The 15,562-nt window shown below is 35.1% G+C and overlaps 1 protein-coding gene across 1 annotated transcript; it reads right to left on the reverse strand.

The window, feature by feature from the left end:
• Positions 1 to 10,628: 10,628 nt before the first annotated feature.
• EIR1 (Auxin efflux carrier family protein) lies at positions 10,629 to 14,899 on the reverse strand. Its single transcript, XM_086664260.1, has 6 exons — positions 13,157 to 14,899; positions 12,400 to 12,685; positions 11,594 to 11,679; positions 11,306 to 11,463; positions 11,133 to 11,209; positions 10,629 to 11,045 (listed from the first exon to the last, which is right to left on the reverse strand). The coding sequence occupies exons 1-6, from the start codon at positions 14,442 to 14,444 to the stop codon at positions 10,979 to 10,981; spliced, it is 1,962 nt and encodes a 653-aa protein (XP_086520386.1). The 5' UTR covers positions 14,445 to 14,899; the 3' UTR covers positions 10,629 to 10,978.
• Between the last annotated feature and the right edge of the window lie 663 nt (positions 14,900 to 15,562).

A 15,562-nucleotide genomic window follows, 5' to 3' on the forward strand; every position in this document is an offset into this window, starting at 1 on the left:
TTGTCGAGAATACATTTAAAGCAGTGCACAAATAGCAGACCAGGAACAAAATTACTAATCTAGATAATATTATTTTGTAATCTTGGCTTTTTTTGTAACATTCTATATTCAAATTTTGAAAATGCCATATAACACATATGCGCGCAGTTTTCCCCTATCTTTATCACAAAATGGAGTTTTGGTTTATAAGTGTAAATTATTATCCTTCATCAAAAAAAAAAAAAGTGTAAATTATTATCTGAATTGTATTTGTTCCTATTTTGACTTCAGATTACACTAGTTCAACAACAAAAAAAAAGGACTTCAGATTACACTTGTATATATGTTATTGATTTCTAATTTTCTTTATCTAAGATATGATGGTTGAGGAATTAGAATTGTTTGCTTACTTTTTGATTCAACATTTTGCCAACAAAACCATTTGTGTTCTGGAAAACAAATCAAGAGGAATGAAACGAGTTGCCAAGTATAATTCTTAAAGGCCGCGGCTTTGGGGCATAAAGAATACTCTTCGGGGAATAAAGACTTAGTCCATCCGAGTTGACTTAGGGGGCATGTTTATATTTTGAGTTAATTCCTATATGGGCCCCTACTTTGTGACCAGCTTCCTTTATGGCCCCCAAATTTCTGTAAATTCAAATATGGCCCCCTATTTTCATGGAAATGTCATAACTACCCTTCCCATTAATATATTTTCAAAATAAAATTAAAAACAAAAACCTAAATTCCACCTCACTTCCCTCTGCACCACTCATCTCTCTCCACGTCACCTCTCTCTCCAACTCACCTCTCTCTCTCTCCAAGTCAGCACTCTCACGACCTTCAAACTTAAATTTTTTTTTTTTTTCACTCACCTCTCTCTCTCTCTCCAAGTCAGCACTCTCATGAAGGTCGCCGCCCGGAAAATTTTCCGGCCGGCGACCTTCAAACTTAAAGAAAAAAAAGAATTTTTTTTTCACTCATCTCTCTCTCTCTCTAAAAATTCCGGCGAAGGGGGTTTCCCTTCGCCGGAATCTGGTCTGTTGAAGAACAGACCAGATCGGCGTGTTCTTCAACAAAACAGACCAGATCTGTTAAAGAACAGACCGAACTGGTCTGTTCTTCAACAGACCAGATTCCGGCGAAGGGAAACCCCCTTCGCCGGAATTTTTAGAGAGAGAGAGAGAGATGAGTGAAAAAAAAAAATTTCCTTTTTTTTTTTTTAAGTTTGAAGGTCGCCGGCCGGCGACCTTCATGTGAGTGCTGACTTGGAGAGAGAGAGAGGTGAGTTGGAGAGAGGTGAGTTGGAGAGAGATGAGTGGTGGAGAGGGTAGTGAGGTGGAATTTAGGTTTTTGTTTTTAATTTTATTTTGAAAATATATTAATGGGAAGGGTAGTTATGACATTTCCATGAAAATAGGGGGCCATATTTGAATTTACAGAAATTTGGGGGCCATAAAGGAAGCTGGTCACAAAGTAGGGGGCCATATAGGAATTAACTCTTATATTTTAGACAAAAAATTCACCCGATTGATCTTTGCCCCTATTCTTCATCTGCTTTTCTTCTCCTATTTCTTTCTCATCTCTATCTTATCTTTCATCAATACTATTAACTCACGAGTTACCGCCTAGTTAGCATTTAAAAAATTGTATTTGGCCGCTCTACCTTTTCACTCTCTCACTTTGATAATACCCATGATTACACTTTTATAAAACCCTATTTCCTTCTCCTCCATAAACAAACTCTTATAAACAAATTGCACAGGTTGGTTTTGTACAAACTAATTTTAACCTAGAGAAGAATTCAACATTGGGTCCTGCTAATTTCTTGTTCGCAGAGGATTAAAGTCAATAAAACAAAATATTACCACAAAGATGAATGTGAAGATCGAAAGAGCAGAAGACAGTTCGGAAGCTCCTTTTACTGGAGCTTTGAAGAAGATCAAAATCGAAGAAATGAAGAAGAAGATTGAAACTTGTTTCTTCTGGATCTGGTTTTAACACTTCTAATGGAGCTTTGAAGTTTTATTTCACAGGCCGTTAGTTAAGTTTCTGCAAATTTTTCACCTCTTGCCTTTTTTTAATGGAATTAGGGTTTGCGAGAGAAAGACCGACAGAGAGAGAAGAAAAGGAAGAAAGAGGGAGAAGGAAAGATAAAACTAGCATGAGATAGAGAGGAGAGAAGAAAGATGAGAGAAAGGTATAAAAACTAGGGAGAGAAGTTCAATCGTTTTAATTTTTGGGCTAAAAACTAAATAAGCCCCCTAAGTCAACCTGGATTGACTAAGTCTTTATTCCCCGGAGAGTTTTCTTTATGCCCCAAAGCCGCAGCCTTCTTAAATGCTGGTCCCTTTCGGTATATGGGACGGTTACTATAACTAAAGTCCGTGAAATAGGTTGTTGAGACATAAGCAAAATAAAGAGCAAATGTGTTTAGTTAAAAATGGAAAGAATTTATGCTTGAACGACATAGTATATTGACTCTACAAATTGAATTGAACTCTTACCAATGGGGAAACCACATGAAATTAAGGAATACAACAGCCTACCAATGGGGAGGCCTCAGGAATACAGTCAATCAAGGAGAAAAGGGCCTTGTACAAAGATTTCAGAGATTAGCATTTATAAGTGCTACCACTTATTAAGTGATAATCACTTAGTAAGTGATATCACTTGTAAGTGCTATGGCGTTTGTTTTCCATCACTTCTAAGTGTTTGATTTTTATTTTTATATTAATTTCTAAATGTCATAAAAATGAGAAATTGTCTATTTTGACCTTAAAGTATTTACATATTAGCATTTCGTACTAGTTCATTATGCTCGCGAGTTTGGATACAAGAGAATTACGATTTATGAATACTTTGTGTTGAAAATATTAACCTCAAATAATTAAAAATTATGAAGGAGAAATAACTTACGTTGCATGATGGAGTTTGGGTGGTTTCGTGATTGATGAAGGAAGAGATGTGAAAATAATTTAGGAGAAAGCTTAGGTGAAGGATGAGTGAATAAGGAAAAGAGTCACCGCTAAAGTCATAAAAAGATTTTTAATTATCAATTGTTTAAGATTTTCTTTTTAGTTATAATTATAGGCCAGCGCTTTGGGGAAAGCTAAATAGTTTCCGGGGTGTGAAGACTTGGTCAAAAATTGGTCAAATTTGTTTGACAGTTTTATTTAGGGGGAAAGCAAAATAGCTTCTCCACCTCACCTCTCTCTCTCTCCACCTCACTTCTCTCTCTCCACCTCATCGTCTTCTCCGTCGAAGGTCGCCGGCCGGAAAATTTTCCGGCCGGCGACCTTCAAACATAATTTTTTTTTATCTCTCCCTCTAAAAAACAATTTTTTTAAAAAAAAAAAAAAAAAACTCTCCTCTCTCTCTCTCTAGATCTGGTGAACCAGATCTAGGTCTGTTCGCAGACCTTCATGGAGGTTTGCGAACAGACCTCTAATGGCCTGTTCGCAGACCTTCATGGAGGTCTGCGAACAGGCCATTAAAGGTCTGTTCGCAGACCAGATCTGGTTCACCAGATCTAGAGAGAGAGAGGAGAGAGATATTTAAAAAAAAAAATTTACAGAGAGAGATTAGAAAAAAAAAAACTTTTTTTTTTTTTTTTTTTTTACGTTAAGGGTCGCCGGCCGGAAAATTTTTCCGGCCGGCGAACGTGTCGGAGAAGACATATAGAGAGGTGAGGTGGAGTGTTTTTTTTTTATTTCCCCTTAAAATTTATTTCCCCGAAAAATTCCTAAAATTTTACATATTCCCTTTAAAATTTCACACCCCGGAAACTATTTAGCTTTCCCCAAAGCGCTGGCCTAATTATATTGGTAATTATTATATTCGGAGAAGGATAAAAATGTCTTTCTCAGTACTTGGAAAGCAAGTGCAAACAAATAATCTCCAAGTTGGAGCTTACTTTTTTGCACTTACTTTGGACCCCCCTTACAAGTGATATCCACTTATTAAGTGATTTTCAAGGGCAGCAGAACTCACGTATCCGAAAGGTGGAATGTCACCGATCCGTCTACAAGATGGTCCATCAGTTTGAAGCCAACTTATTTCTTTTCCACATATCCTAGTTAGCCGAGTATCTGGGAGCCACGAGAAGTCTATCCAGAAAATATGTGCCCTACTTCATCGGACAAGAGAAATAATGAAGATTATTAAGTTCGGGTGTTTTAAGGATTGTAATGTTCAGCTAGAAACCAACTACCATCTATGGCTCAATCGGTTGACTCGTGGCTAATAAAGACTGAATCCTACAACGAGTTACACGTAAAGAACACCGGCTTGATCGAAAGAAACGACTAGTGGAAAAAGTGCATAAGGCATAGTAGAAGTAGGGATGTCAACGGGGCGGGTTTGGGACGGGTTACCTCTTTCCCAAGTCCGCCCCGTTAGTAAACGGGTTTTACCATTCCCGTCCCAATAGTTAATCGGGGCGGGTATTTAATTACCATACCCGTTCCGATTAAAAATTACTTAACCATTACCGACCTGCCCCACCCCGTTTAACATGAAACGGTGCGGGGCAGGTCGGATTTAAACATAAATTTCATATTTTTATTTCAAATAAGTTAGATTAAAAAAAATAATATAAATATTATAAACAAAATTTTATAATATTTTGTTTTATCAACTATAAACACTACAACTTATTACATAATATAAAATATAAAATAGTTAAATTGATGATATAAGATAAAAAGATTTAGAAACCTATTGTATATATAATAATACATAACATATATAATCGGGGCGGGGCGGGTTTTACTACCTAATCCCAAACCCGCCCCGAACCCGGTAAATGGTTTTATCTTCATATCATTACCGTCCCATTTAATAAACGGGGCGGTAAAACCCGTTCCATTAGGGGCGGATTCGGGAAAAAACCCACCGATTCGGACTAAATTGCCACCCCTAGGTAGAAGACTGGGCAAAGGATGCACATGAGTCCTGCAAGGTGCCGTCCCATGATAGCTTACATTGCCTGACCTAATGCTCGGGCCATGCAAAGGGCCAACCGCCTAGAGAATCTTATTCCGTGGGATTTCTCTTGACTCGGCTGAGAGTCCCATGGGGCAGGACTCTCCTGGCCAGCTAGGGATCCCCATGGATAAGGATTCTTCAATCTTCATTGGGAATCCCAATCAGAATGGAATTTTGCTTACAATCTTATCTAGAGTTTTAGATAAGTTCTGTTTTGAACCTTCGAAGGAATCCTAAGCTAGGCTTCTGAATTCTCTATTAAATACAAAAATGAGGAAAAATTTTAGATCAATCTCTCTAGATACTCTGGCAGAAGATAGAAAAGAAATTGAAATTCCCATAAAATTGTCTATTCAATTTAGGACTTTTGATCTTCACCATTTAAGATTGGTGATCAAGAAGATCTTGGTTTCCGCTCTAGCTAACCTGAAGATTGGTGTTCAAGTCAATCATTCGTGTTTTTCAAGTAGATGATTGTGCTTGGAGTTCTCGATCTTCGACAAAGGGAGGAGCAATTGTGTTGAGATCGAGAGGTTAGTGTTAGATGTTGGACGTTGGACGTCTGAGATTCCGTTTAGAACATTAGACTACGGCATATCCAGACATTATCTAACGTGACTCCCTACAGAAGTGCAGGGAAGTGGTATGAATAAACATAATCAATTGTGCTTGGCAACTCGATCTTCGGCTTTACTAATTCATTACATGTTTATTCATACGATCCTCGAGTGGTTAGTGTTAGATGTTGGACGTCTGAGATTCCGTTTAGAACATTAGACCACGACATATCCAAACATTATCTAACGTGACTCCCTACAAAAGTGGAGGGAAGTGGTATGAATAAAGCATTCAATTTCATTTATTCCATTATTCTTGGTTTCTAGAAGAGAACGTAGACCTAACTCAGAAGCTGACTCAATGAGCTGAACTAACTCCTTTACTAATTGAGCTGAACACTAAGTGTGAAGAAGGTGTAACTAATAAAAGCCATCTGATTTCTGAGTGGTGTCTTTAGAACTCTAGGGGTGCTGTTATAATGGTTGTTAGTATGTGGTGCCTTTAGAGAGTTTGTTAGGAAATATCAAACTAACTAATTAAGAGTCTGTTATTTTCTATTTTTCTCCCTCTAAGAAATAATGAGTTCTCTCTCTAATGATCAACTATAAATAGTGATTGGATAACTCTTATAAATTACAATTGAATAGTTTACACAATTGATAAAATGTTTAAGTTTGAGTTACTATCAAAGTCGTGATCATTAATGATGCTAAATTGATTTAGCTTCATAATACATGTTTACTTAAGTAGGTAACTGTACAATTTCTTTGTGTTCTAGTAGGCATTGTCTATAGTCTAATTGATATACCGACATTCATGGGGTACGCATAGTTTTAATAGAAATGTGAAGATCCAAGAAAAGAACTGAGGGAGAGAAACATAATTTTAGAGGAGCACCGCGCACGCATGGAGGATATCATCAACTAGTGCAGTACGATCACTACGATGCATTGGAATGCTTAGGGGTGGCAATTTAGTCCGAATCGGTGGGTTTTTTCCCGAATCCGCCCCTAATGGAACGGGTTTTACCGCCCCGTTTATTAAATGGGACGGTAATGGTATGAAGATAAAACCATTTACCGGGTTCGGGGCGGGTTTGGGATTAGGTAGTAAAACCCGCCCCGCCCCGATTATATATGTTATGTATTATTATATATACAATAGGTTTCTAAATCTTTTTATCTTATATCATCAATTTAACTATTTTATATTTTATATTATGTAATAAGTTGTAGTGTTTATAGTTGATAAAACAAAATATTATAAAATTTTGTTTATAATATTTATATTATTTTTTTTAATCTAACTTATTTGAAATAAAAATATGAAATTTATGTTTAAATCCGACCTGCCCCGCACCGTTTCATGTTAAACGGGGTGGGGCGGGTCGGTAATGGTTAAGTAATTTTTAATCGGAACGGGTATGGTAATTAAATACCCGCCCCGATTAACTATTGGGACGGGAATGGTAAAACCCGTTTACTAACGGGGCGGACTTGGGAAAGAGGTAACCCGTCCCAAACCCGCCCCGTTGACATCCCTAGGAATGCTATAGCTTATTACCCAACTAATCTTCTTCAAGGTTGTTCAAGTTGATGTCTTTTTTGGTAAAACATCTATATCGCAAATAGTATGTGGAGGGATAGTAATATTATCTAATGTTGGTTTGTTTATGTCAATTTCTTCACTGGCGATATTATTTTTTATTAATTTGGGTTTTGATCATCAAATATCGAAATCATGGTTTTATTTTCCCCTTGCCTAATAAGAAAATTTGAAGTTCTTCATAGCAACATTTGGATATTATTCATCACTATTACTGGTATGGACGATTTTCTTTGGTTGATGTCATCTCCTTAATACCGAAGCTAATTTTATTTGCCTTATGCTATGATCTACACCAAACAAAAGTTTCTTACAACATATTTTATAGTCGTTTCAACTTTCAAGGAGACCCATATTACCAAATTCATCTCATGATATTTTCTCTCAAATCGAATTTCCGATTAATCTTCAATTTAATTTACGAAGAGGAGGGGCAGCCACACCAAAGATGAAATCAAGAAAAATCTTCTCATATTCATATTCAAGTTACAAACTGATTTCATTCACACCAAGGATTGTATATATGTTATCTATCTGTATTTACTTCAATCTATTGTAATACTTTTCTGTTATAAATAAGCTTTGAAGTATATGCTTTCCTTACCCCACCCCCCAAAACCTAAATATATCATTTATGAGATTAGATAAAAAGTTAATGTGAAATGAAATTGAGATGATTAAAGAGTAAGTAACACAATCTAAGATCTAATTAGTGTTAAGTTTGTGGTCATCTAACTAAAAACCAATTGGCAATGAGTGGAGAGGACCTATACTTTATATTCTTGGTTGCTAGTTATCCATTCTCGGCTATTCTCACAATTAGCAAGTCAAGACAAAATTGAAATCCCAAGTGAGCCTACCAACCTAGAAAAGAAAGCAACCAGAGAAGAAAAAACAAATGTGGAAACACATGAACCATGTAACTAAGACCCTTTCTCAACAAAAAAAAAAAAAAAAAAAAAATGTAACTAAGACCCTAGTTGCCACTTTTTAAACCCTTTTTACATCCTATTACTAGTGGTAGCTCATCTTACTAGATATTGCTAACTTATAATACTCCAAGACTAGCCCTAATTATGACTGCATGAGTTCCAATTATTAATTACACACTTGTAACCTTGTGGATTCATTTCTTTTTGGGAAAATGAACTTTTGAATCACTTTGACTAGATAAACCATTACAATCCAAAGATTTCTGTCTTTTACTATATCTTAACCTTGGAAATTGGTCTTTACATCCATCAAACCCCAGATGAATCAGAGAAAGAAAACCTAGATTGATTGTTCCAGAGACAGAGAGGGGGGAGAGAGAAAATTAAGTAAACTTCAACCAGAGAAAAGTTAGAAGGTACACCCAACTTAAAGACTTTGACAAATCAAATTTGAAAGTAAGCTTAACTTGAGGCCTTTTTAAACAATAATTAGAGAATATAGAAACCCAAATTAGTTTAGGGAAAGAGAGAGAAAGAGAAATAGAGAGAGAGAGAGAGAGAGAGAGAGAGAGAGAGAGAGATGAGTGTGAATGTAAGAGATTGGGGAGTTCCCAATTTTCTCCAGCTCCTTAATGTCTCAAATGTATTAAAATATGTTCTTGTATGTCTGCTTTTGTGCATACAAAATTTCTTCAAACTCATTTTGTTAATCAAAGTGGTAGTTCTGCAGAGTTGACATAGATCCAATCTACACTCAAATTAGATATTTTCTTAATAGAAAACTCATATGAGAAGATAACAATCTCTTAAATTCAGGTGTAAGAAAAGTGTAATAAATTTGTGGCACATGCAACATGTTAATTATAGAATAACTAGGTGTAACTCATTGTTTGTAGGATACAAACAATTCTACTTTGCACATTACGCTAATGAACAAGTTTCAAAAATGAAACGATAGATAAGGAGATTGTTTTAAAATAAAGAAAAAGAGAACATTAGAATTTAAAGTTAACTGACCGAATATTCATTCAGGGAGCAACTTCGAAAAGCTAGTTATCCTTGGAAGGCTATTTTGGAGAGTTGGTCATATTTAGGAGGCGAAAATGAATTACCAAAGTTAACTACAGCAAAATTTCGTTTTAGGTCCCTACATTTTGCTTCTAATATTTCTACTATTTTTTTCTCCATCCATCTTTTCTTGAATTTTGTTCATTGGAGATAAGTTGAGGAGAATGTATCTCACTCATTTGCTGGAACCGGTCTAGAATTTTCACTTAGGGGTGCAATCACTTGTCAAAACACAAAATCAGCTAATTGGTTATGATATAGTCTTCAAAGGAGTCATGATAACAAACAAGTGCAATCAGTAAACTCAGAAGCAAGTTTTTTTTGTAGTGTGGGAGACTGAAATAGGGAAGTATCTCAGTAAACCAAAGTTTTTTATTTTAGTAATTTAGGTTAATAGCACAATATTGTATTAATAATTTCGGGATTTTAGTATTTTATTAGTAGAAGTTGTTTAGATAATAGAAAACCTCCAATCTTATTTAAAGAGGTTTATCTACAAGTTTTAGGGGTAGAAAATTAAGTCACTATACAGACTTACCGAGCTAATTATATTATTATATAACAACGTGGATACTATAATATACAAATTTATCGGGCTAATTAGTGCAAGTTCGAAATTATTTATTTGATCTCTTATTATTTATTAGGTCAGATAACAACCATTTCAAGCTTACTAGACAGTCTTCCCAGCATGTACACTCTGTTGTATTGATATTGTATTGTTCTCTAATCATCATTATTATAATCTTCAAGGACCTTAACAACAATAAAAAGAGCAATGGAGATGTCAATATCTTAATAATGTGTTCCAGAGACAACACCATTTTGTCTCCAAACCTCATCAATCCATTGGCATAAATTTTGTACAACCAACATGAACCTTAGAAGTTTTATACTATAAATGAGTTTTATTTACTCAAATGCTCACATGCAATGAACAATTTAAAACACAAAGATACTAATTCAATGCATCTTGATTAGTAAAATAAACCTTGTCTTCAACCAAGGTTTAGATTATTTCTGCACCCTCATCTTCTTAAAGATACATGGAGTTTTGTCGGCTTGATAGCCGCCGTAAAAATAGTGCCAGAACTTACGCAATCGTTCAATTTAATAGTCTAATGAGATATTAGATGTGAAATGAAAATATATACGTGGGATCTTGTAAGATTACTATCTCTCCCTTTAATTTATCATAGATAAAATGTATCAACCACTAGGTGCAAGTTTAGCTGGTAGTGTCTGATGTTACTGACACATATCCCAAGTTCCACTTCTTATGACTTCAACTTGTCGATCGTCATGAGTATTAAATGTACAGAATGTTATGCTTACAAAAAATTTTGACTTAATTTATGACTTGCTGACTCACTTTTTCGCGTGACAAAAGGTGATATCACTTTTGTCAAATATACCATTTTATTAGTCAGGGTTGTTCGACCAAAGGTCTAAAGAGTTATATCTAAAGAGATTCATTCTCTAAAACAGAATCAAAGATAAACAAAGAATTACTGCATTCATTCACATTGGTATTGGAAGAGTATCTCATACAATCTAATACATTTTTTCTTTTTTAACCTTTGGATTTCTTCCCTTCCAAGGTTTGAATTTTTCACTCTTTAACCTAACAATTAAACTAAACTAATTCAAATAAGGTGGTCATTTCGTAAGTCGAAAAAAGAATAACTAAAAGAGAAAAAAATTGATGTGTACCCGTGCAACGGGCAAATGACCCATACTCAAAGGAGTACATAGTTAAAATCTTAAGTTGTACAATGACCCCTATGGCAGTAGTTTAGATGCTTTTCATCTTCCATCTCCACCCCCTCAACTTGCATTGCTTTTGCTTATAGCCCAAGAAGAACATAGTAGAGAATTGTAATTGGTAGCGCAACTAGCATTCCAAAAATAACCCTGCAAATCACATGTTTTCCGATTATATCTATTACGTAAGTATCTAAATATACAAACACATTCGGATTAAAGTTAATGTAAACTTACCCCGTGCTGAGTATATTCGCATGGACATTGTACTCCTTAGCAAATACAAATGGGACAATTCCTTGTGGAAGAGCTGCCTGAAAATATTGTAAAATTACCTTAATTATTGTCTTAGCCGTTTAGGTTTGGGTTTTGGTTTAATATAGGAGCTTAGGGGTATTATAATTAAGTACCTGAACAATGGCAACATGTAAAAGAGGTCCACGAAGACCGACAGCAATGGCAGTCGCTGCCATTACAGCCGGACCGGTCAAAAACCTGACAGCCATGGCAAATGTCGCGACTGATTTACCACAAGCTATAATCTTGGGTTGCAAAGCCATGAACAAACCTGGTTAAATCAACAACAAAGGTAAGACAAATAAACAAAATTTATCTTGTTGCTTCTCACTACCATGACTGGGACTATCTAGGGTGGCTTGATTCTCAATCCACTTTAAGATGTATAAAATGAGGATTACCAAGACTAAACATAGCCATTCCAAGTCCTGCATCTGATAATAGTGATATGGAACCTCGGATGATTGTTGGCATTTGAATGTGCCACCTTCAAAGTAATTAAGATAGAAAAATTTAGGTTAACTACAAAATGAATAAAAATTGAATAGATAGATAGATAGATAGATAGACAGATAGATAGTTAGATGAGCGCAGTTAAATGTTACTGTAGCCCAACATTCAAATACATCTGAGACAACTTTCGTTTTCCATTTCTTTCTTTTTTTCAGTTAGTAGTTTTTATTCTTATTCAAACCATTTTAAACTTTAAATTATGATTAGTACTATAAAAATTCCATATTAGGACAACTTTTTAAAATTTCATCTTATTAAATTCTCAAAGCTTGTAGGGACCAAATACTGATAATATTGAATATGAACTCTAGCTAAGCTAGTAATACATTCCAAATATTACTATTTCCCCTTGATTTCTTATTTTTTTTTACTACACCAATTTAAACAGATATTACTCGTCAAACATATTTTCGATCAGAATGTCATTGCTTAATCATATGAACCTAATTTTAAGTTTAAGTTTGTCAAATCATGCACGTCGAATTAATCAATAAATGTCATCCAATTTTAATCTAGATTCATTATGTCATAATAAATTAATATCAAGGAAAATCTTATATTCCTTTTGTAATGATAGACATTTTTTTTTACCACAAAAAATATTTTAGGAATTTCATCTCACATTTTATGTTAATTATGAAATCTCAAGTAAATAATAATTTTTGATAAATTGTGAACTAAATAGAGGGTTTACCTGTAAGAAATGAGTGACCAAACAACACCAAGAAGACTTGAATAGGTGTTTGGGTTTCTAATGAGCTTCCTCCAAACCATGATCAATATGAGCCTGGTCATAACACTTGCAGGTGGCATCCTATGACCACCCATAATCTTCTTATCATCATCTCCTTCTAACTTCTTTTGGGTCAAAAATGGAGATCCATTTACTGGAAATTTTGAACCATTTTCTAAATCAACTTGCTTTTCTGTATCCATCTTTGATACTGAGCTTCCATTTTCCCCAAAATCTTGCATGCCAGCTGTAATTCAATTACATTATAAGAATATGAATCAAAATAGTTCAAGCAAAAAGCAACTTGTTAGCGATACAAGTTTTAAATCACGCAGAGTGCTACATTGACAAAAAAAATTGACTTAATTTATGACTTGATGACTCACCTTCATTAAAAGACAAAAAAAAAAAAATTCAAAGTTTGACTACGATATAGACTGTTCTTTTACCCGGATGAGTCATTAAGTCGGGATCTCAAGTACATTTAGCATTTCCCATTATGATATACTCGGAAAATGTCACGGAACAAGAAATATCAGACAGACTTTGAACAGAAATCTTAGGTGGCTTGCTGTGATTTGTGCTTCAGTTGATTTTGATCCACTGAATCGCGAACCACGGCGAGCCATCACATAGGATTTCTGCCTCTGCCTAGTTTTTTTTGTTCCCTATCATTTCGATATGCTATACAAGATCGAAGAGAGAGAGACAGAGATACCTCTGGAAGCAGCAATCTCTTGTTGAAGAACTACCTTAGAAGAATTAACAACACCAAAATCAGTAGAAGCAGCTCTATTAACTGCATGTCTAAGATTTCCTTCTGAAACAGGAGAAGCACTTGAACTCCAAACAAACATATGAAGCTCTTTATTATTACCACCACCACCTTCTTTCTTCTTACCACCACCAACACCACTAGTTGAACCACCAGCAAACATTGGATTTGGTGGTGGGTAAGAAGTCAAACTACCTTGATTATTCAACATCAATTCACCACTCATACTTCTTCCTCCTAAATTCTTCTTAGTACTAACATTACTATTATTCCCAAACTTCATTATCTCTTCTTCAAAATTTGATGTTCTTGGTGTTGGCCCTTTTGATGATTGTAATGAATAAACATCACCACCAACACCACCACTACCAACACCACCTTGAAAACTATTTGTATACCCATGTTTAGGGCTAGGTAATTTACTCGAAAACATTGCATAAAAATCATTTTGATTAAAACTAGAAGCTCTTGGTGTTGGTTCTCTTGATGATTGAATTGAATAAATCTCAACTCCTGTTAAATTTGATGCTCTTGGTGTCATTGAAGTTATTGAATTTAACCCATGAGACTTATTATACGAAGAAATCATCGATCTTGACGATGTCGATCTTCGAACTACAACATGAAGTTTACCATCATCACCAATTTCTGCATCAGCTTGTAATGGTTCTCTACCATTTAAAGAAACAACATCAGATTCAACCCTAAATGAAGTAATCGAACCAGCTGTCTCAGGAAATTGTTCACTAATTAGTAACTTAGCTCCTCTATATTCAAACATGAAAAGCATTAAAGTGTACCAAATAACACTTTGTAAAACAACAATTTGAACCATTAAATTTCCTGAAAATTCACCATACATAGCTGAAAGTAAAGGAATACCCATAACAAGAGTATTCGGAAGTGTCGAGAGAGAAAATAAGGTTATCATCCATTCTAAGTTACCATTCTTGGCAAATACTTGCCAAAAGAAAAGAGCAGTAAGAATAACTATTTTTTGTAAAGAATCTGCTGCTATAAAACGATAGTTCATAGCGTAAGGATCGTTCGAAGATATGAAATGAAACGAAAGAAGAGGAACAGCGAAAACAGCTACGAAACGATTGATTCCGGAGCATTGATCAGGTGTGAAAATTTTCCACCAACGAACAGACCCATAAGCAAGAAACATAGCAACATATAAAGGAACAATTGCAGCCAAGACATTATAGATATCCTTGCCTGTAATCATCTTTCAGTTCAATATTCAAGAAAAAGAAAGAGCTAGCTAGTTCTTATTGTTCTTGTTCTTGTTGTTATGATTTTTGGTTGGTTTTGAGAAGAACCCAGATTGGGATTTGATGAGAGATAGAGAGACCAAAGAAGAAGTGATAATTGATATTAGGTTTTTTTAGTTTTCTCTTCTTGGTGAATTATAAGGAAGATTTGGAGGAAATTATAAGGGGAGAAGAAAGAGAGACGTAAAGTGATAGAACCTAAGTAAAATATGGAATCTTAGCAAATGAGAACGTGTTTATGGACCTCATTGTTGCATGTGTGTCAGTTTGTGTTCATTTAGAAATGTGAACAGGGAGACAGATGGAGAGAGAAATAAGCTGGAGAGATCTGTGAGGAGATTTGGCAATTTATTGGGATTTGATAATGTCAAAAATAAAAAATTTAGATGCTTAGTACCTTTGCTCCCTTGTGTCAACCTCGGAAGTTTTGGTCTTATATAACCGTTAGGCATTTAAGTATGGGTTGTAAAATGCTCCTCGTGCAAACAGGGCCGGCCCTAACATTTCAGAGGCCCAGTTTTTTTTATTTTTAGAACACCCAAAGAGGTTATTTGTGGGTCCTTGAATTTTAGTTTTAATAAACAATGAATTCTAACATAAAATCCATGTATAAGAACATAATAAATTAATAATCTTGCTAGTTAAGATGTATACAAAATGTCAACAGTTGGTAGCCCAAGTGGTTCCAAGGTGTTGACATAAACTCCAGAAAGCCTTGGAGGTCCCAGGTTCGAATCCCAGAGAAGGTGGAATCTTTGGTTATTTGAATTGGGATTATTAGGGTGTAAATAATGTTGTTGGCCTTTAGGGCATGTTCTAGTTGGGCTATAGGCCCGGTCCTGTTAGTGTTTGAGTGGGCGGTTATCGAGCTTATCACATCTATGATGTATCAAGTGCCAAAATGTAACGACATACGTAAATCGTAGTCGACTTCCAAAAAAAAAAAAGATGTATACAAAAAGTAATCAAATTGTTCTCCATCAAAATGTTGAGTTAGAAAATTCACCACTTCCAGATAATACTTGTTTAGATTATTAAAATGAATTATACCATATTAAACTACAACTATTTA

Source organism: Eschscholzia californica, unplaced genomic scaffold (genome assembly GCF_041429995.1).
Source record: "Eschscholzia californica isolate CP2 unplaced genomic scaffold, dmEscCali1.0.p SCAF_2, whole genome shotgun sequence".
NCBI classification, from domain to species: Eukaryota; Viridiplantae; Streptophyta; class Magnoliopsida; order Ranunculales; family Papaveraceae; genus Eschscholzia; species Eschscholzia californica.